The sequence below is a fragment of the Paramisgurnus dabryanus genome, chromosome 15 (assembly GCF_030506205.2).
Source record: "Paramisgurnus dabryanus chromosome 15, PD_genome_1.1, whole genome shotgun sequence".
NCBI classification, from domain to species: domain Eukaryota; kingdom Metazoa; phylum Chordata; class Actinopteri; order Cypriniformes; family Cobitidae; genus Paramisgurnus; species Paramisgurnus dabryanus.
The window spans coordinates 11,206,184-11,229,235 of record NC_133351.1 but is presented as its reverse complement, the minus strand read 5'-3'; the positions used below and the strand labels follow the sequence as shown (position 1 = coordinate 11,229,235).

The 23,052-nt window shown below is 37.0% G+C and overlaps 2 protein-coding genes across 2 annotated transcripts in view; one reads left to right on the top strand and one right to left on the bottom strand.

The window, feature by feature from the left end:
• The window catches only part of hspbap1 (hspb associated protein 1), a 464,289-nt gene that overhangs the window by 19,146 nt on the left and 422,091 nt on the right, over positions 1-23,052 (bottom strand). The gene's annotated exons all lie outside the window — the stretch shown is intronic.
• The window catches only part of slc49a4 (solute carrier family 49 member 4), a 61,549-nt gene that overhangs the window by 5,626 nt on the left and 32,871 nt on the right, over positions 1-23,052 (top strand). The window contains exons 3-5 of the mRNA XM_065251992.2: positions 1,510-1,603; positions 17,984-18,252; positions 19,594-19,723. Coding sequence (XP_065108064.1) covers positions 1,510-1,603; positions 17,984-18,252; positions 19,594-19,723 — 493 coding nt within the window. The remainder of the gene's footprint in view (positions 1-1,509; positions 1,604-17,983; positions 18,253-19,593; positions 19,724-23,052) is intronic.

The window sequence follows — 23,052 nt, the reverse complement described above, 5'->3', positions numbered from 1 at the left end:
TTAAACAAACTGGCAATGGTTTTTTTTTTTGAGTGCTAAATGATAAAGTACATTTGGTGAAAAATCAGTTTACTGCATATTGACCTAAATATTAACCTTAAATTTTAGCATCAAAAATTTGCACTCTCCACCTTTATCAGTGTTTTTAAAATGAAATAATACTAAACTGAGCTTTTGTTTGTGTCAGTGCAAGCCGTGGATGACATCACAAGAAATACAAGCTCTTCAAGGCAGAATAAATCAGAATAGAGTCAGACTGAATGAATCAAGAATACATCCATTAAACTCAACAGATGCACTAATAGAGCATTACATTTGTCAGAAGAGATATCAGGGAAATATCGGAACTGTAAATTATGAAAACACACCAATACTCCAGCTGGCCAGGAGACAGTTGAAGGTTCACATACAGTAATGCGCTATCATAAATTTACGATATACTGAGCTGATCCTCTTTCAGTGTGACAGAAATGGGAATAGAAAAAAAGTACATTTCTGTCATAATTTACTCTTCTGTTTTTTTCTAACCTGTCTGTTGTAATTTCATATATGGAGCATATAAGCCCTTGTTGTTTAAGGGATAGTTCACCCAAACATGAAAATTTTGTCATCACCCTCATGTTGTTACAAACCTGTATACTTTTTTGCTGTTCACAAAGGAAGAAAGGCTATTTGTAATAGTAGGAATGGCAGTCAATGGTGTTTAAAACATTTTGGTTATAATAAACATTACTCAAAATATCCTGATTTGTGTTCAGTAGAACACAGAAATTTATACAGGTTTGTTTCAACGTGAGGGTGATTAAAAATTACATTTTTTTTTTTGGTTGAACTTTAAGCTCTATATAAGACAACAACATGAGGTTGACTAAAAGCCAGAATTTAAATGAATTAAAGTTCACAAAACATTTAAATTCTGGCTTCAATTTCAAACCTTTGTTTTTATTATTTTCCCTTGCTATCTTTTCTGAAAACAGCATTTTAGCCATCTCAAACACACAACATCTCTTGTGCTAGGTGTTACACAAGTTGTGCACTTTTTGCTAATAAAGTGTTTGTGTCAGTAAATGGAGGAAGCAAAACCTTCCAACCACTTTTGGGCTTTTATCATGAATGGGATAATTTCACCCTCCCAATTTCTTCTCTACATGAAAAGTGATTGCCACTGGCTGTAAAAACCTTGTCTGCCAAAAACCATGGGCCACAGTTTTTTTTATTAAACTCAAGCTTTTTCTAAAGTGCACAAATCAAACAAGATGCTCATACTGCAGAGTAAAGAGTTTCATTATGCCTGGACGTGCAAACATTTGTTCTGTCCCCAATAAATCATGTGTGATTGTTTTTAATAGCTGAACTGTTCCCTTTAATTTGCTAATATCTTCATGATAGCCCACGTTATTTGTTTGTGTCCTCTGTATAGACCTACATGAATGACTGATTATATCAGTTAATCAAGGGTTACAAGATAATCTAGCTGATATTTCTTTTCTTTTCTGTTTTGTGCCAAAGGTTTACGAGCATCTCTGCTACTGTCAGCGTTCTTCATGGTGCTTGGTGCAGCGATGAGAAGTGTGCCACTTAAAGACCTGCAATACAGACGTTGGTAAGACTTTTTTGCAATACAACCCAGTGTAGGTTAATTTAAACCCTGTTTTGTCCACACTTTACCCAACCATGTGTTAAAGGGGACATTTCGGAAGACTTTTTACAATGTAAAATTAATCTTTGGTGTCAGTACGTATGTAAAGTTCTAGCTCAAAATACAATATAGATAATTTATTATAGAAATGCTAAAATTGCCACTTTGTAGGTGTGAGCAAAAATTTGTCATTTTGGGGTGTGTCCCTTTAACTGCAAATGACATGATCTCTGCACTAAATGCCAGTACTATGGTTGTATAGTGCATATTAAAGGGTGGCATTATCCCCTTCTGACATCACAAGGGGAGCCAAATTTCAATGACCTATTTTTCACATGCTTTCATGGAATGGTTTACCAAAACTAAGTTACAGTGTTCATCTTTTTCACATTTTATAGGTTGATAGAAGCACTGGGGACCCAATTATAGCACTTAAACATGGAAAAAAGTAATTTTTAAGATATGTCCCATTTAAAGGTGCATTGTGTAACTTTTTGAAGGATCTCTTGACAGAAATGCAATATAGTGTACATCACTATATTATCAGTGGTGTGTAAAGACCTTACAAAATGAACTGTATTGTTTTTATTACCTTACAATGAGCCTTTTTTATGTACATACAACGCGGGTTCCCTTGGAAGCCGCAATTTTGCAGTAGCGCCTCACTGCAGAACGCGACATCCAGGGGGCGGGGTTGGATTTAGATCCAGGGGCGGAGCTGGATCCCGATCCAGAGATCCCATTGGTCGGCAGTTTTACCACAACACACGTCATACACATGTTGCTGCGTTACCAGTTCCGCATTAAGTCGTAACTAAATTAAGTTAGTATTTTGACATAAAAACTAACTTTACTTATGACTACCCTAATACCTTTAGGTTGAAATGTAAGTTTTTTGCTATAATGTTTTGGAGTAAAACATTTCGGGGTAAGCCTACTATGAGTAATCTTACCACATGCAGTTTAAGACCTATTAATGGATACAGTATAAATATGCATAATTATTAAAATATATAGGCTATGGCATGTTATTTAGACATTAATAAATTGAATGTTTATCTTGTATGGACTTTGAACTTGTTTTAACGCGTCTTTGCTTACAGCCATTAGGAAACAGGTTTCCCTCGTAGATGGTTTACTTTTTTTTAGTGATGCACCGATGTATCGGCCGCCGATATTTATCGGCCGATTTTTGATGAATTTGAAACCATCGGCATATCGGCAATAGCACGAGAAAGGCCGATACCGATTGTTTATTAATTAAATGCATAAAGACATCCATTATATGTAAAAAATGAGTTAATGTTGTTAATAAATTAAAGGGGACAGAGAATGAAAAACCATTTTTACCTTGTCTTTGTTGAATAATGGTAGTCTACCCACATTCACAAACATACAAAAAGTGCTAAACATGCTAAACATCTCAGTCTCATAGAAATTCCTCTTTTAGAAATGTCAGCAAGAAAACAACCCAATCTGAAAAACTGATGCTTATGACATCACAGGCATCTAACTGCCCCTCCACTTTAAAATAATTGGCTACATTTTTTGAGTGGCAGCAAAGTCAGCCAATCAGTAATGAGATTGCAAGTTAAGCCAGTAGGGGGAGCCAAATAGGTGCAAAACCACTTGTTTAAAATCCCCCACCCTAATAGAGCTATCTGAGAGAGGTTTTTAGGAAGCTTCTAAGGCATTACAGACCCAAACAAAAATGTTTTTGTCTACATGTCACATCACAGAACAAGGATAAATAATCCGTTCAATCATTCTATGTCACCTTTAAATGCAAAAACCACCTTTGGAGGTTGTCATGCTGTCTTATTATATTTGTTTTAGCTTAATTTTTGCCTCTCTTATTATGTTGGTCAGTTGAATGTTAATTAGATCAAATCCATGTTCAGTAAAAATAATTTGATGCAGAAATAAACTAGCTAATAGACCAACTGTATAGTATTGTATACAAGTGTTTAATATCAGTATCGGCATCGGTATCGGCCAGAAGTTGTCTGTTTAAATCGGTATCGGTATCGGCCCAAAAAAATCCTATCGGTGCATCTCTACTTTTTTTTATTTGCTAATAAAAGATATCAAATAAATTTGTTTTTATATTTACTCTTATAGGAATAGCTGTGTTATAAGTGGGATAATGTACAAATAAATCCCTTCAGTGATATCAAACTGTCGGGAACGTGTCCGTACCTCTCCTTACACCTAACTGTGATACTTTCTAAATTATGAATCTTTCTCAACTATATTATTAATCAAACGTACACTGAAATTGAAAAGAGCAAACGTTGGTGACCACAGGTTGCAACTAATTGCGGGCTGCAACAACGCAAATATACTGGTTCATTTGGCGGAACAAAGTATATAAAGTGGGAGGAGTTGGATCTAGATCCAACCCCGCCCCCTGGATGTTGTGTTCCGCAGTGAGAACCATCTCCAATTTTGCGCAAAAATATTTCTATTGTAGCCCTAAACGGACAAACCGTCCTATAGAGCGCATTTTGTCACTATGTTGTCTCAGATGATGAGGTGTTACCGTACGCTACCGTAGCTTCACTATGTGTTTTAAAAGGGAGCGGTGTGCTGTGGATTGAGCCATTGGATGCAATTCACAATCTCACAGCTAGATGCCGTTAAAAATCTACACAGTGGACCTTTAAAACAACCCAGCATTTTTTAACAAAAATGTTTTGATAATTCACAAAAGGTGTTTATTAGGTTTTTCAATATATTCTAGTTCCCGAGGATTTCATCTAGTGAGATAATGGATGAGAATATCAGATATTTTGAATTGCTAACATTCTAATGGCTACACATGAAAACAGAAAAATTTGCCCAATATGAACTTGAAAATGAGTTAATTCTTAATAAATGAGCCACATTTTGTTTTTATAGTTTTATGTATGTGTCTTTTCTCCATTGGTCACTTAGATCTGCTGCTTTTTTGCCTTCTGGCATCTACAGTTAATGTGTTTTTATTCCACTTAAATAAAATGTGACCTTTTCATTTGATTAAATACATATAGTTGAAACACCGTAACAGGATCATGGTTTGCCGCTCGCTTTAGATTAGGCTTCTTTTACCTGTCTTCTATTTCCATTCTCTCTCTCTCTCTCTCTCTCTCTCTCTCTCTCTCTCTCTCTCTCTCTCTCTCTCTCTCTCTCTCTCTCTCTCTCTCTCTCTCTCTCTCTCTCTTCTTCTCTCTCTTTCTCTCTCTCTCTCCTTATCTCTTTAAGCTTCATAACTCGTGCAGCACACATAGCCACAGAAAGAAATCACTGTTGGAACCATCCTATTGCAACCATTACGTTACAGAAAAGAAACACATCTTGTTTTGACAAAGAGCTAACCACAACTCTGATGGACCTTTATGCAAGGTTATCTGAAAGACTTTGAGAGCCAGTCATTTCATTAAACGGGCTATTTTTAATGTTTTGTTTTTCCATTGAAGTCAATTTGCATGATGTAATGCTGTATTATAAGACATCAATAAGGAAAGATTTTATTTTAATTGTATAGAAAATTGTGGGATGATTCGATTTAAAGAACATGTTTTTTTTTTCATTGTGGTCTTCAGGAATCCGTGTAGATTGGCTCTCTTATCTGTATAATTGGCTGTCATTTCTCATTTTTATTAAAACATTTTAGAATAAATGTGTGTGGGTGACGGCCAATTTTAATACAAGTGCATGTTCTCGCCACAATAATCCCCCGTAATGAATGTAACCACCACCAATAATGGCAATTTTAGAGCAAAATTATCTTTCTGCTTTCTCTGCATCTTTAATGTTAGGACTTTTCAAGTTCTACATTTATTTTTATTGTTCTTCCTATAGTGTTGTTTTACGGTTTTGCAGGAAGTTAATTAACGGATAAAACAAGGGTTATTAGCTTCATTTTCACAGCTCTCACGATACGATACTAGAACAGGCAGAAATGATAGTTGATACATTGACCTTCCAGTTATATAATCACTGTCATGCATTTGGTCGATATAAAACACGAAAAGCTTTTTAGCGCTGTTTCATGAGAGGAACAGCAGAGGTTATGTTTATAGTTTAATTTATTTATATATATATATATTCTAGCAAAAGCACATTAAAACGCAAAGATACATTGCAAGCAGGCACTGCCTACAGTCACTGCTAATGTAATAGCTGTTTCAGCACAGGGGCACTTAATGTGTCGAATCTGTTGATTGATACAAAGTGAGTCAACTGTTATAGGACCGGCGTATGGTATTATTACAAAGTGGCACAGTCAGCAAGCATAATTCAGTGTACTTCTATGCAAAAATAATGTGACATTTTACATTTAGGGTTTTCTGCATACCAGACAGAACCTAAAGAAACTAAATTGTGGAAGTTCAGCAATTGCGAAAATACAGCAGGACTGTTCAGGATTGATTCACAGACCTCATGACTCACATGAGAGTTTAACAGCATCTGAATCATCAGATGGGTGTGTAAACTATAAAAGTTGGGTTTATGGAGAGATACTGTGAAAGCCTTTTGTATAGCTCAGGTGATAGAACCCTAAAAGGTTTAGGAAGTGGGATGCCAGACACGTCACATGAACCCATTTACCTCAGCACCTGCCCTTGCTTTGGAAATAGAATGGAGGTGGGGGATACAAAGCTACCACTAGGTGTCAGCACTTGCATTAGGAAAGTATATAAGGAGATTAATTGAAAAGCATATATCAAGTCATTCAGTTTGGGGCTGATCATAGATGTGGCTCACTGGAAAGGGTCATTCAGAAATAAAAGGATGAATGTTAGTGACCTACAGCCTTAGTTACCGTTCACTTTCATTGTTAATGAACCTGTTTCTGGTTGTGTTTTATAAAGGAAAAGTCATACATAGCTGGAATGACATGAAGTAAATGATGACGGACGTTTTTATGCTACATTCTGACATAACATACTTTACATTTATGTGCTAACTGTCCCTTAAGGGACTTCTTAGAAGGAAGCAACTTCAATGCATCCCATGTCATGTGGGTTACTTGTGCAATTTTGTAAGAATTTGTAAAATTGCGGTTTAAGGAGTAGGGTAAATGTACCCATTGAGCCCACCAACATTTTTTTTATGTTTTTAATAGATATTGACATGGTATATAAGAATTTTTTTTTAACATGCAAGGTTTATCCCTCATTTGAAATTGTATTCATACATTTTTACTAGTATTAAATTATATATTTTTAAAAAAAATAGTCTGGTATTAGCTTTAACTGAATTATTGTTCATAAACATGTCCGGTGTCTTTATCATTCAAATATAAGCTTAAAGGAAAACACCACCGTTTTTCAATATTTTACTATGTTCTTACCTCAATTTAGACAAATTAAAACATACCTATCTTTTTTAATGCGTGCACTTAATCTTTGTACAGCGCGTCTTGAATGTGTTAACATTTAGCCTAGCCCCATTCATTCCTTAGGATCCAAACAGGGATGAATTTAAAAGCCACCAAACACTTCCATGTTTTCCCTATTTAAAGACTGTTACATGAACAATTACAAGAGTAAGTATGGTGAAAAAAACAAAACGAGGCAATTTTTTGAAGCGGATAAAAAACGAGAACTATATCATATGGTGGAAGAGCACTTACTTTGCAGCACTTCGACCTTAGGCGCAGTAATTTTGACAGTTTGAGGGAGAGGAGCAGTAGTCAGGAGTGATGATGTTACAGAGCGCAAAGGTGCATACATACAATGTAGTTCTCATTTTTTAACCATTTTTAATATTTTGTGCCACCATACTTACTCGTTTAACTACTCATGTGACAGTCTTTAAATTGGGAAAACATGGAAGTGTTTGGTGGCTTCTAAATTCATCCCTGTTTGGATCCCCAGGAATGAATGGGGCTAAATGCTAATGCATTCAAGATGCGCTTTACAAAGATTAAGTGCACGCATTGAATAAAGATAGGTATGTATTATTTAGTCTAAGTTGAGGTAAGAACATAGTAAAATATTTAAAAACAGAGGTGTTTTCCTTTAATCCAGTTTGTGGGACAGACTTAACCGGCTCATAAGTCAAGATCACCCATGTTCTGGAACGTTTGTTAAGAAGTCTATTCAGAATATATTTAATCAGAGCTATTGGTGAATATTCACTTGTGTTTGTTTATGCAAATCTTTAAGAAATAACAGCTATGGTTTGGTGTCTGAAGAGGCTGTGCTGAGATCAGTGATGGCAAAACGTAGCTCGAAATAAATCAATTTTATAACAATGTTGTTTGATTACATTTGTACTCAAATCAACACCAATTGTTTGTTTCAGAATAAATGTATTCTGAAAGAAGTGGGCTTTGATTAAAGGCTGCTGCTGTAAGTGTTGGTCATATTTAGGATTGTTGTCTTTGCCGTGCAAGGCTCAACACTAAAAGGATTTTTTTTTCTTCATTATCTTTATAATTCGTGTTTTCACCTGCTATGCCAATATGATTCTTTACCAAACGGTAATTTGCAGTAACATCCTGAAATTACTAGCTACAATGCAACAACATGTTGGCTTTAAATTCATGAACCCATTTCACTCCGTAATCTGTTTATATATGATGTATGCAAATCCTTGTAATTTCAATAAAACCTGTTTCTTGTTAACCAGCTACGGTAGATAATGTTACCATGGTAACATATTTTTATTCAGCAGAATTTGCTGAAACAATATATTCAAGAAGATATTCACATTCATGATTAACAAATAAATAGTGGCGATCCAGCACTGAGCCAGTAATGTTCGGTCAACTATTCTCAAACTCCCGCAAACAGGCGTCATATTACTGGGTCATCAATACTGTTTTAGAAGTTGCAGTTGAGCTAGTGACACGATGGCTTTTATTACACTTTAGGGCGCTTTTACAATGCATGTTTTGAAGTGACTCAATTCAGATTTTTTTCTCAGATCAAATGTTATCCAGTACCACAAATGTGTAAGCAGAAAAAAGGGCAATTAAAACTGCAAGCAGTGATGGAAGGGCCCTCGCACACCTGACACCGCCACGTCGTGGCATGAGAAGAATTAAAGGGAACAGTAGTAAATAGGCATTTAAGCATGTAAACATAGGTGAACCATTTAAAAGTGTAGTATAATGTGCCACATTTCCTGTTGCTAATTACAAATGACAGCGAGGTAGCATCGTGTAAGATAGCATGAGAGAGAGAGAGTGAGTGAGCGAGTGTGTGTGTGTATGAGTGACTACATGTAAATATTGGCACGTAGATGTGTTCTGTCCAGGACTCTTATCAATCATGTGAAGTTTGGGACAAATCCGACATTGCATTATCATTGTAAACATGTTACTTCCTGTTACCAGCTGGTGGCGCTATGACCGTAACTGACTATTGGCATCATAAGTGACTATCAGTGATGGGAGTAACGCGTTACTGTAACTCCACTATTTTTTTAAATCAAGTAACGCAATTACTGAAATTTAAATGAGTTCGTTACGCGCGTTACTCTATTTTGTAAAAAATAGACAAGACATATCTGACGTCGCAGGACTGTAGTTGGCGGCGCAATAATTCATTACACTTCATCATAGCTGAACGGGACAACATACCTTTGTTTAAAAATTGTGCGCAAGTCATAATCCATCCGGTCTCATGTTTGTAAATTATCTTCACCAAGCAATCGCAGTATGACATCAACTTGCATTTGTAGTCCACAAAGGTAATAAATCTAAGAAATGATCATATATTCTTAGATGTTTACATCGGCTTCATGGAAGAGAACGATCCGCGATTGTTGTTTCCACTAAAATATTCACACTGCGGTGTACACCCGTGTTAAAACTCCATAGTATGTGTGAGCTCGCTTTTAGTTTTAGTTTCAGTCTCTCCGTATCCGAACAAAAAATCCACTCGCTCTGTGTCCATCTGACAAAACAATCCACTCGCTCTGTGTCCGTCCGACAAAACAATCCACGTAGCCTACTCGGTTTTAGGAATAAATATCTTCCTTTAATCCTGTGTATCATTTAAATCCAACAGAAAACAAACAATATATGACCAAAGAGCGCAGTCCCTGTGGCAAGCTTCACAAGCTGTGTTCCAATTCAAGTGCTGCACCCTACTAAGCATGCAATAAAAGGTGAGCACTTGCCCATTCAAGGCGCTCAGAAGTTTGCGAAGAGAACTGAAATGAGACGGTCTAACCTTCGGAGGACCCATAATTTGCCTCATCTGCTGCACACGGATCGTGCCTGTCAGCAGGACACAGCGGAGACGTTACTAACTTATTAAAATAAATATGAAATCAGAAAAATTATAATTTATTTTAGAAAATTTGACATGTTGACACAATTGTCTCCAAATTTTTAAAGAGACACTACACAATTTTAACACATTTTATATTTTTGTAAACATGCAGAATATTTGTCTAAATGGTCTAAATGATATACATAAATAAACTAAGTTTAAATATTAAGATAATTTCTAACAAAAATATTCAAAGGTTGAATCTAAAGCAAAATAGGCTCCTACAGTATGTGATATATTAGAGTCTTACGTGTAAATAGCCCATCCATATCATTTTACTGTTTGACTGTTCAGTACTGTTCATATTTACATTTAAAAAGCAGACATAAAAGTAACTTAAAAGTTACTTTTCTAAGTAACTAATTACTTTTGATATACAGTAACCGGTAGAGTAATTCAGTTACTTTTAAAAGAAGTAATTAGTAACTATAACTAATTACAAATTTTTTAGTAACTTGCCCAACACTGGTGACTATTGACATGTAGATGTGTTCAGTCCAGGACTCTTATTAATCATGTGAAGTTAGGGAAAGATCGGACATTGCATAATCAGTGTAAACATGTCACTTCCTGTTGTCAGCTGGTGGTGCTATAACCATAAGTGACTATTGACATGTAGATGTGTTCAGTCCAGGACTCTTATTAATCATGTGAAGTTTGGGACAGATCAGACATTGCATAATCAGTGTAAACATGTCACTTCCTGTTGTCAGCTGGTGGCGCTATAACCATAAGTGACTATTGACATGTAGATGTGTTCAGTCCAGGACTCTTATTAATCATGTGAAGTTTGGGACAGATCAGACATTGGATAATCATTGTAAACATGTCACTTCCTGTTGCCAGCTGGTGGCGCTATAACCATAAGTGACTATTGACATGTAGATGTGTTCAGGTCATGACTCTTAGCAATCATGTGAAGTTTGGGACAGATCGGACACTGTATGCCTGAGTTCCAGCAACCTGTTTCATAGCGAAACATCAAACTTTGGCTGGCCGAAACCGACACAAATTTTAATATAGAATCAAATCCTTCGCAATTTAGCATCACAAAGGCCTTAAGATGACACTCGCCAAATATGATGATGATTCGACGAAAACTGTAGGAGGAGTTAGTTAAAGTATGACTGCTGGAAATGAGAAAAACTGAGCCAAAATCTGAGAAATAATTCAAAATAGCTGACTTCCTGTTTGGTTTAGGGCGTTGCTCCAAGAGACTTTTTTGTAGGGCTTGTAATAATACATGAGCATACCGAAATTCGTACATGTAAGTTAAACACAGTCCAAGGGCTGCTTCATTCAATATTTGAAAGTGGCGCTAAAACATGTTCCTTCAGGTTGCCAGCTGGTGGCGCTATGGCTATAAATGAAAATTGTTATGTAGATGTGTTCAGGTCAGGACTCTTAGCAATCATGTGAAATTTGGAACAGATCGGACACTGTATGCATGAGTTCCAGCAACTTCCTGTTTCATTGGAAAACATCAAACTTTGTCGGGCCAGAACCGACACAAATTTTTACGTAGAGTCAAATTCTTCGCAATTTAGCATCACAAAGGCCTTAAGATGACACTCACCAAATATGAAGATGATCCGACGAAAACTGTAGGAGGAGTTAGTTAAAGTATGACGCCTGGAAATGACAAAAACTGCGCCCAAATCACAAAAATAACTCAGAATAGCTGACTTCCTGTTTGGTTTACGGCTTCGCTCCAAGAGACTTTTTTGTAGGTCTTGTCATGCTACAGACGCGTGTCGAATTTCGTAATTGTACGTCAAACACAGTCCGAGGGCTGCTTCGTTGAAAATTTGTAGGTGGCGCTATAGAGCCATTTTCTCACGCCTAATTCTAAAGCATACACCACATGTAAATTTTCATCACTCTTGACATCTGTGCAAAATTTCATGAGTTTTCGAGTATGTTTAGGCCCTCTAAAGTCCCGCTGAAGTCGGAGAAAAAGAAAAAAAATAATAATAATAACTCCTTGAAGAACAATAGGGTCCTCACACCCCGGTGTGCTCGGGCCCTAAATATCCCTATATTCTCAGATCAGTTTTAGGCTTCATTCATATGTAGAAATACGTCTGATATGAATCAGATACATGCATTAGCGTTCGCAATGTAGGTGGACAGATATTAAGATGTGTCGCAAGTAATTAAAAAAGCGATGTTGACAAATGATGTCAACTCAGGTGGACACCACCCACGATCACATGACTCTTCTTAGCAGCGCAATGGCGGACTTAGTGGAGTAATGCTAAAGTTTCATGTGTCTTGTTATAGAAATAAAGCTGGATAACCTTGTATTTAAACATTGTATTATAATTTTGCCTGTGACCATTACATAACACGACTTATACTTTCTGTTCTTTACTATTGTTGTACTGGGTCAGTATGTCTACCTTGAATCGTTTTGCCAAGTGTTTAGTGTAAATGCTTATATCGGATACTAGATGCTCGGAAAAAAACCCCCGAATATAGTCAACTTGGGCTGTCACAATTAGGGATGCACCGATACCGATACTGGTATCGGGTATCGCCCTCGATACCACATTTTCTAAAGTACTCGTTAAAAGTCCCCCCAATACCTGGAATCGATACCACGGTCTGAGAAATGTCTATGTTTGAGCGGCGTGTAAGGGTTTATGCCTCGTGTTGTCCAAAGAGGCAGAGTTTACAACAAACTGGAAAACTAGTCCTTTGTTTTTTTGTTAAATTATATGACTAAAGCTGTTACCTGTAAATTTAAATAATATTTTTTTATAAAGTACTCGGTATCGGTATCGGCAAGTACTGAAATGCAAGTATTCCAAAAAAGTGGTATCGGTGCATCCCTAGTCACAATGATTAAATAATTGTCTCATCGCGATTGTTTGACCTCATCGCGATGATTTCAGATCACCACAATGATTGCACATCTCTCTAAAAAACTCAAGGGGGAGCTGCAGCAGCTGTATATATGAGACCGTATATCAGATGGTGCACCTTTGCTGACAGTGTAACGCGATACTTTGCAAAGCCATTCAATACAGTGGAAAAGAACAGCATTTTAAGAAATGTGCAAAACTTTGATAAGAAGTATGAACTGCCAGATAAAACATACATTTCAAAAACAGCAATTCCAAATTTAGGGAAGTGAAGGATGCTATTCTTATGGATCTGTACGGAATAGTTTTTTGCAGCCACTATGTGGTTCAGTAATAAAATAATGTGACCTTAGTAGGATTGACTACTAAGGTCTGTTCTGGTATAGTCAGTTTATATTGCATTGTTATTTTTTAGACACTTTACTGTGTTTATAACGTGTTAAATTTTTAGTTTTTTAAAGATATATTCATTATATAATTACTTTTAAATATGTGTTATGTGTATTAATATTTACTGCTAGGTAAACTTTGCAAAATATTTAATTTAATTAATCACAATAAAACAATGTGTGAAAATTATTTCATGAACCAATAAAAAAAGTATGAGAATTAAATGTCAAAGCAATAAAACAGATAATTAATCGTCATAATCTTCAAAGCCCTAAACAGGCAATTAATTGTCATAATCACCACAATCTATTAGACAATTATATTAATTATATAATTAATTTAATAATCGTGGCATCCCTTTAGTCAACAAATTGGAATTGGTCCTCAAGATCTGCAGTACACATCCAGCCAGTGTTTCCTGCAACCCAAGCTAAGCGTGGTTTCAGGTGGTCTTTTGATTAGTTTCTTGTTTTCCTTTCCTCTGTAGATGAACATAATTTCATGTCATTATTGGCTTTGATTTAAATTTCTACAACATGTTTGAAATTCCATCTGCTCCATTATTTTTTTGGCACTGTATCGTAGTTTTAGTTTTTTTTTGTCAGTGCCAACCTGTTTTAGCCAGCTTAAGCGTATTTGGTTACTTTTTAGTTGAAATTGGATAAGGAGCCAATTTATTCAATGTATTCATTTGTATTCTGTTGGCTGAGCAGTTTCTTTAAAGAAGAAAATCTTTTCTTAAATTGTCTGTGCCATATCATTGCTAGATCATCTTGAGCTAAATTACCAATACTCCTCTAACCTCACATTTCTATATGCTCATTTATCCTTTCTAATCTCTCACTACCTTCCAGTTTTAAGATCTTTTGAAGAAAAATTGTATCGATCCCACATCTACAAATTTCTACCCATAATTGGTAGTCACCAAGTGGTGTAGTCTGTCCTGGATGGTGCTGTGTTAAAATTAAGCAATGTGATACAAGCGTTCTTTTGTGCTTTGTAACTATATTCATTATTTTTATAAATCTTATTCATTTCTAACAACACATTGTAGTCTGTGCTAAAGGAATTGAATGTAAAGTAGTCACGACTAAAAGGATTGAAGGCACTCTGCTGAGCTCTGTGCCTGCCAACACCCTTTGTCCAACTTTATTAACAGTGTAGCACTGCCTCTCGAATCGTATTGCTTAATTAAAACAAGCTAGAAGAATTAATCCAAAATGAAGTTCATTGTCCTATGCCATGAATTATTCGTTAATAACTGTAGTCATTGCCTTGCACGAGATTAAACGTCAATTTTGCATTGTTTGCAATAGTAATTGACAAACGCCTCTCAGTCAAGGTGATCGGTTCAAGGTGTGGGTTTTGGAGTCACACGCGATACAATTATCAGCTACGTGAATTGTATTACAATGCTGTCTGCAGTCAGTGTAAATGTAGACTGCTTGTATGTATTCAGGAAAAAAATCCCAGAGTGCATTTCAGCCTAGGACAGATGGGACAGGCTTAATCATGAAGCTAGTGTCTCTGGAGCTATAGTCTGGTTGAGTAACATGCTGTAGCAATGCATGAACAGCACACCGCAAATCAGATGTCAACATACCAGAACAACAGCGAACGATGGAATATCCAAGAGAGCTGGTCTCACAAGATTTGGCTGGGCATGGAGGACAGCATCACATTCATGGATCAGTGACTTGTAGTTCAAACTAAAACTCTATATAAAGAATGTGTATTATGTACTTGCATTTTAGTCTAAGGAAGCATAAACGTGATCATTAGAGCCTTTGTCTTAGTTGTTAGTGTATATTTAGGCTAATTCACACTGATTTGACAAATCAACTTCAAAATCTTATTTTTTGTAAATCCAACAGCTAAATTGTTGGTGTTTGTCGGATCAGTGTGGTTGTCTTTAGGTGAACTTTATGGAACGGTTTCCCAGACAGGGCTTAGTCCCAGACTAAAATGCATGTTTGAGCTGCTTAAATTTAAAAACATATTTTTTTAAATATTTTTCTTAAACATATTTTGTTAACATTGCCTTAAGATGCACACCTTAAGTGTTTTTTGTAAGGTATATGTAAAAAAAATGTTTTATATATAAATATAAGACCTAGAAAAAGGTAATTTATATAAAAAATATTTAAATCAGACAGTTGCTTTTTTAGAAAATGTTACTTAAAATTTACATTTAAATTTGAAATGTTACTTAAAATTTAAACACGTAGTTGTACCCCCAATGTTTGATTGACAGGCAATTAGGCAGTCCTTCTGTGTTATTCATGATGTGTATTGACGGCGCCTAAGCAAATGGACTTTTTAGCTAGTACGCCATCAATTTTTCTCTCTCCACTGAGTGCATTGCTACTTACAGCTCCTCAGGCACTTTTTGACAAGTCCAGAATTGACATTTTTGCCAACACAAGTATAGAGCACAAAATAGTTTGTTCAATTCTTGACAATTGCAAACTAAAAAGAAGCTTGCTCTCTCTGACACAAGAAACCTCTTGATCTTTTTGACAGCGATTACCGTCAAGCGAAAAAGATCATTTCGGTCCGGTTCTGTGCATTTGTGATGTAGAAAATGAAAACGTGTTTCTGTCTCGCTCTATCTCTGCCAGTCTTCAGGATCTATTCTAGAGACAAGCACTGCAGCGTTTACTCAGACGGTTAGGCCATTCGATCCTTCCCGCTGGGACACTGTCTTTTTTTCACTGTCTCACAGATAAAGCTCTTTTGTTTCCTCTGCAATCTAAACCTCACCTCTGATAGACTTATGTAGAAAGCAATTTTTTGGATATAAACAAACCTGTAAGTTGTACACAGTTAAATTTTTCTAGACATTGGTGGAAAGGAATGAAACCTCAATATGAATTTTTAAGGAGACATTCAGTAAAAGAAAATAGGACCCAAATTATACCAGAACCAGAATATCAAAGATACTTTGGGTGGACTCTTTAACTTTAGCCAATAGATGGCTACCCAGAAGCCCTTGCAACCACACAGCAACATGCTAAAACTCCTTAGCTCCCCTAACATTTCTTCAGAAAATGAGAAGAGTTCAGATAACCCTCTAAGTGCGTCTGACATGTTTTCTTGTAAATGAAATTATTTCATCAGGTTTCATAGTTTTTTAATAAAGTTGCAAGCCAGCGCCAGGATTTTTCATGATTTTCCCAAAGTTTAATGCCTTCTAGAAAATGTTCTTCTTAAAATATATAAACATACAATATATCAAATGAAAGAACAAACCCTCTTTGCTTTCAAACAAAAAAACTGTTAGTTCTCTTTTTATCACCTCTCAAATATGTTTTTTTTTTCAAAAACACCCAGTTTTGAGCAAAAAGCTGAGATAATATTAATTTTTCAGAGATCAGATTTAGAGCGATCCTCAAATCTTACAGGGACATACAGCTGTTTGCCCTAGGGCGATACTTCCGGGTTTATAAGTTGTAGAAGAGCCGGTATTGTGGAAAGCCGGAAATATTCGTCACTGGCAGGGAAGCGTTTTCTCTTATTTGACGAGTTACCTCGTCAATGGCAGGGAAAGAGTTAATTGTAATTTAAAGGTTGTTAGTGAGTTATTGAATTGCCTTATTTTCACAAAGATCACTTTAGTCATTTTAAAGTTTAAAATGTTTTTTTCCCTGACAAGACGTAGTAAACAGTTGCAAATTCATTAAAGATGAAACGAGAAACATTGCAATTGATGAAAGTCAGAATTCAAAAGTTAAAAATGAAGAAACTGAACCACACACTAGGGAGAGCTATTTTACATTTGGCTGCCACATCCGGGTTGTATTCATGTCCTCACAAGGGATGCAGATGTTGGTACGCACATTACATTGTATTATTTTTCAGTTAGTGCGGTCCGTGTTCACATATGTGGTTTTTACCGTACTCGAAATGCTGCACATTACACCATGTGACAACGGTCAGCGATGTCATTGGTCTCTGACAGCTCTAACCATCTCATGACCACCCCCCATGTTTCCACGACAACCAGCCTAACATGAAGTGCGAAGCTAGCAAGATATTGGAGATAAGCGATGCACGTCTTTGGGACGTTTCTTTGCTTTAATGCAAAATTAGGCAACTGTTCTAATAAAAGCCCTTCTCACTGAGCCGTCATTATTTGTTTGTGTGGAGGACAGCTATGCATTTATAAAATCATCAATGTCCAGGAGACAGCAAATCTTTGCAATAGACCTGGTTTGCCTTGTTTGTTGTTAACCCACAATATAACACCAGGCTAACGTTACGACGGAAGCCCAGTGGCTCAAACATGTGGAGAATTCCTGTATTTGGTTCGGCCCGAGGTCGAGTAGTGTTTTCAAACCACAGATGGGTCGCACCAGAGTTTGGCGACAGCCGCTTCGAGACCACCTATTTAGAGCGGTCTCAGAGTAGCCGTTTAGTGTGCACCAGAGTGTGGCCGTTGTGTTCACACTGACCCAAACGAACCGTACTTGGACGGACACATCATTTGGGCCGACCTAAACCGTGTATGTGTGAAAGCACCCTAAATGTGATCCACAGTTGTTTCATGTTCGTCTTCCTTGCACTTTAAGGAGTTTGGATTTTAACATATTCTGCCAACAAATAGGTATTTTTGAATGGTCTGAGGCCTGGAATTAAAAGATTTGAAGCAAATGTATTTAATGAACATTAAATACGTGCAGAGAGCATTTGGTTATTATTATTTTGACAAAGGTGGTGTTTAGCTGCTTTTGCATCTGAGGTTTTCACGTATAAACCTAAGTGTGTTTACTTTTTCAAAAAAAATTAAAAAAATTTTTTTTTTTAATCTTCAGGTTAATTCATGGAGGACAACTTCTGAATGGTTTAGCTGGTCCTACCATTATGGGTGCCGGTCCTCTCCTATCTACCACTTGGTTTGCTCCAGATCAAAGAGCCACGGCCACCGCTATTGCTTCACTGGTCGGCTATTTGGGATCAGCCTGCGCCTTTCTGATCGGCCCATTGGCCGTCCCTGCACCCAATGAAACCCATATATTCTGCGGCACCATCCACTCGACCCACAACCACATTGGAGACAGGATACAGTATGTTCTTTACACAGGTGCGCATCTATCTGCCAAGAATCCACTAACACCATTCATTCTCAATCAATACTAAATTATTTTTTCCTTTTGCCCAACAACAGAAAAGCAATCACTCGAAAGCAATCCACGCTGCCACTCCAAATACCACAATCAAATGTCTTAACGTCTTTTGCATTCACCTCTCAATAAGGATTGGCTCGCGTTGTTCTGCTTAACTGATTCAGAAAATTAAAACATTTAGGAAGAGGGAGAAGTCTGGCCCAATAATAGATTGATATGCTGACTGTGTTTAAGTTGAAAGACATTGCCATACTTTCTCTCAGGCTGGAATGGAATAGAATTGCCGGTGGCTTAGAGGTCAATGAGAAATTTAGTGCAACATTGAGCATCAAGATTCAGCCACATGCACCAGATTTCCAAAAGCTCCTTGAAGAAAAACTTTCAAGGGGCAGCGATCTGCCCAGCCTAATGAAACCATTAGAGGGGGCGGAGCCTAGGGATGGGAGGCCTAATGGTATACACACTACAAAATCTGTCAACCGCTAGACATTTACTGTCTGCTGTACTGCTTACTTTCAGTGAGCAAGATTATTGTGTTATTTACTGTACACCGCAAAATGACATTGCCAATTAAAAGTTTCAACATACTTCTCATACTACTACATTTTTACAAACTGATGTAACACAACTAGTATTGGAGTATTGCAATTATGATAATGTGTAGACCCTTAGCCAGGACTTTGTGATAAACCTTTGCTATATGACAAAAAAGGGCAGATTTATAGAAATGATATAGCTTTGAAATTAACCAGCAAAAATGTGAGTCGTGTCCAAGGGAACAGCACTTATTTTATCATGTGGACAGAGTCCAATAGAGGACAAATGGAGATTTAGGAACTAGACCTGAAGATTCTGCTGGCTTTGTGAGAGTGTCTGGCTTTCAGATATATTGTGTGCCAAAAGGTTTTTTTCATCCCTTGCTACAGCAATACTATCTAATGAACTTGGTTGCATGGCCACAAATTCAAGGACTGGATGGGTCCGAAGACTTCGGTTAATGAGCTGATCAGTTGTTTCATTGTGCGCTTCCTCCCTCTACAGGGTTGTAATAAATCTGCTAGACTCATGTTTAACTTTAGATTAATGTGAGCCATCTAATCACCGCTAATGATGGCGGTTTGAATACTTCTCTTTCTCTCTCTCATTGATTTGAATTTAGTCTCTAAAAATTGCACCGAGATGCCGGACACGCTAAGCTCTTTTTCTAATTAACAGAGATGGATTTAAGTCTGAATCCTTACATGAGATACGATGTTGCATCAGAAGATGATGAATGTTGTGCGTTTGTGACCTTTCAGAGTTCGGCATGATTGCAGCACTTTTCGTCGCCATCCTGTTTTACTTCCCATCCAGACCTCCCATCCCTCCCAGCGTGGCAGCGGCCAGTCAGCGCCTCAGCTACAGAAGCAGCATCTGCAGGCTTCTCAGGTACTATAATCTCTCTCTTTATTAACAGTGCCAAGAATTTCTTAAAACAGATCCAAATTTATCCAAAGTAAACACTTTTTGAATGATTGGATGTGCATAAGAATTTTTGTCTTTTGTAGTGAAAAGCATTTTAATTTTTTTGAGTAATAAGAGTTGTTTACAGTTTCTGTTTGTTTACAACTTTTTTCTATGCTTTTAAATCACTATTTCACTTATTTCTCATAATACAGTCACACATAGTTTGATCCTTCATGCTCCCTTTTTTTGTTATATCAAGACATCATTGATTGATGTTTAAAAGTTTTTTTTTTTTCAAAAACTGAAATAAACATATAATTAATGAGGGGCTACTTTTATTTTTTTCATAATCGTGTAAAGCTTTGTTTATACTCGCGCTTTGGTCCGCAATGCAAGCCTCCGCTGATCGCGCGCGTGTCTCAACAAACAGACGGGCGTTTATAGTTGACGCACTCACTGTTGCACTATTCTTAAACCGTCAGGGGGCGACGTGAGAAATCAAGTCAAAAACAAACACAAAAAAGAGAAACAACCCTGGTGCTTCTAAAATTAGAACGTGATATATAAATATGCGAACATGAATAAAACAACAATCTCTTAAATATGTCTTTTATTAAACATTATCATTTCATTAATGTTTTTACTAAACAAATAGGACAGACATCTTAAGGTTTGTATTTTATTCCTCGTCCAGTTGTTCATTCAATACAAATAAAAGCCAAACATTCTGAATCATATAGTGTCAGATAAATAGTATATGCATTGTTTTGCATGGATTGATCAAAGAGATACGTCACAGGCTTGCTGCTTGGACAAAATGGCCTCGAGTTCGGTCATTTTCGTATGCGGAGCCGCGAGCGCGGTTACCAAAATTGCTGTGCAGACCTCCACGCGAAATGGGGTCTTGCGCACCCAACGCCCACAACCGCCCACTCTGTTGACGTCTTATTTGCGACGCGCACGCGCCCGTGCGAATGCGTTAAGTATAAAGTTAGCTTAAATTGCAATGAGACAAATAATTATGCAAAATGGCATAAGGTGATGTCATTTTCATTTTCATGTCTTTTGAGAATTACCTTTTAATGCTGTTCTAAATGACTAAATTAGTTTCTTTCATAAAAAGATTGTATACAGTACTGTGCAAAAGTATTATGTTTTGTTTACACCACCCGCAGAAGAGGTGGCAAGCGCGAGTGATTTACATGTTTACATGATGTTTAGTGATTTACAAGTCAATGCTAAGACGCGAATAAGCATTCTGCGATGTGTGAAGAGCGTGCTACGTGCATAAGGCGCACAACATCGAATTTGAAAAATTGGACTTTGGCGTAAAATTGCTCCACGTTAACCAATCACGAGCTTGCTCTAGTAGTAACGTGATTACAGGAAGCGAGCGGAGTCGCAAAAGCACCTCCCATAACGCGAATTTCCACGTGAATGACTAGAATGTCATGGACGAATGAAGCAAGTAAACTCAAAATGTTCAAGCATCCAACCACGCGCGAATAGCGCATTTTTTCCGCATCTGGTGTGAACGCAAAGTTAGGCCACCATCACCAGCTTTGTTGTTTTAGCAAAGTTTTAATGTCCATCCAAATTTATTTTCACTCTTTTTTTTAAGATACAAGCAGAAAATACAGGAAATATGTACACAAAATAAAAATAAAACAATTTTCAGAACTAAATGTCTTCTTCAGACATCAGTCAGTATTTTGTGTGACCTCTCTTTGCATGAATCACATCTTGAGTTTTTTAAGGAGACTGAAGTCCTGAAGTCATTCGATTAGAATTAGAAATTAGGATTTAATTTCATTTAGGTTTAGGAGATCCTGCAGCTGCCTTCTATTGCTCAAGTGGAAGGGGAGTTTACCCTAAATACTTGACACGTTAGCTTATACATTTACACTGTTTTTAATACTACACACACTTTTTCTGCATTTTCTGGTTAAAGAGCCTGCGAAATAATTATAAATGATCACTAAACAATTGCAAAAACAACAAATCTAATGGTAGCATGGTGCCCTAAGACTTTTGCACAGTACTGTATATACATTCTATAAAATAATTTTGAATAAAGATATATGTGTGTATATATAGCTACTAATAACAAGAAGTACAGGGTGAAGAGAGGTGTATGGCCCGGATTCGAGCTCAGGTTGCAGGAAGTGCATCTGCACAATGTGTCGAAGATGCTATTTTGATAAATGATGTTAAGGACACGGTTGACTGTACCCACTGACAATGCCAACTGTGTGGTTATCCCTTTAAAATACTACTGTACTGATGATAAATATGTTTTCTTTTTGGCATTCACCATCAACTTTGTTTTCTGTACGTCTGTAAATGGACACAAAAATGGACTTATGTTACGTCAGGGCTTTTAGTAAATTTACACACTGTCTTTGATCTCACTATGGTCTCTAAAGTTTTACTGTTGTTAATACAAAAGAGAATCTTAATGAACTGGGTCTTGTCAGTTTGCCACTCGCCATATGCTGTTGTTGTCATTTAATGCACATCAAAGATAAGATAATGCACATCTGTCCCTGTTGATTAATTATTAAGCCTTACGACAGCACACGCTGTCCTTCCGTAACATATAGAACATTTTGATCTAGACATGCAGAAACCAGTTAATTCCCACCAAGTCCACTCTCGATGCAGGCTCACTCGCAGAGCTTTGGGGCATTTGCAGATGTATTCGCACATCAGAGGCAGACAGTCCTGTTTGAATGCCTTTTTGCATCAGCTCTACAGTAATTGGCTGAAATCTGTGGGCTGGAATGGACTGTTGAGCATCCACTGTTGTACAGAGACTAAAACTGCCAACAGTTCAACCCCTCTGAGACGCACACACAACTTTCCCAGCTACTCTCAGTTGCATGAACTTGCAAAAGTCTAAGAACAAAAATGAATGGATCCCCTCACGAGCTGGACAGTGTCGCCCCATTTAGAGTGTCATGCTGTCTGGAGCCCACCGATAGGCAGCATTCCAATAGCCATCTCACATGTTATCCGAATTAATCCGGAGTGGAGCTTTGTAAAGCGACTAGTCTACTGGGAATGTTTAGTGGATACGAGGTTCTTTGATCTCATGTATGTTATATAAAATCAAAAACTCATGATTTTTCTTTGCATTTTTCTACATTTTGGATCAAATTTATAATCAACCACATGTACACAAATTCAAACTCTTGGTGACCTCCACTATTTTATCATCATTGTTGCCATAGTAATCAAATACTAGGTAGAGGTTCAGTTCAGGCACAAATATAAGGTTCTCGGCAACTGTGGGAAAATCAAGCAAAAAC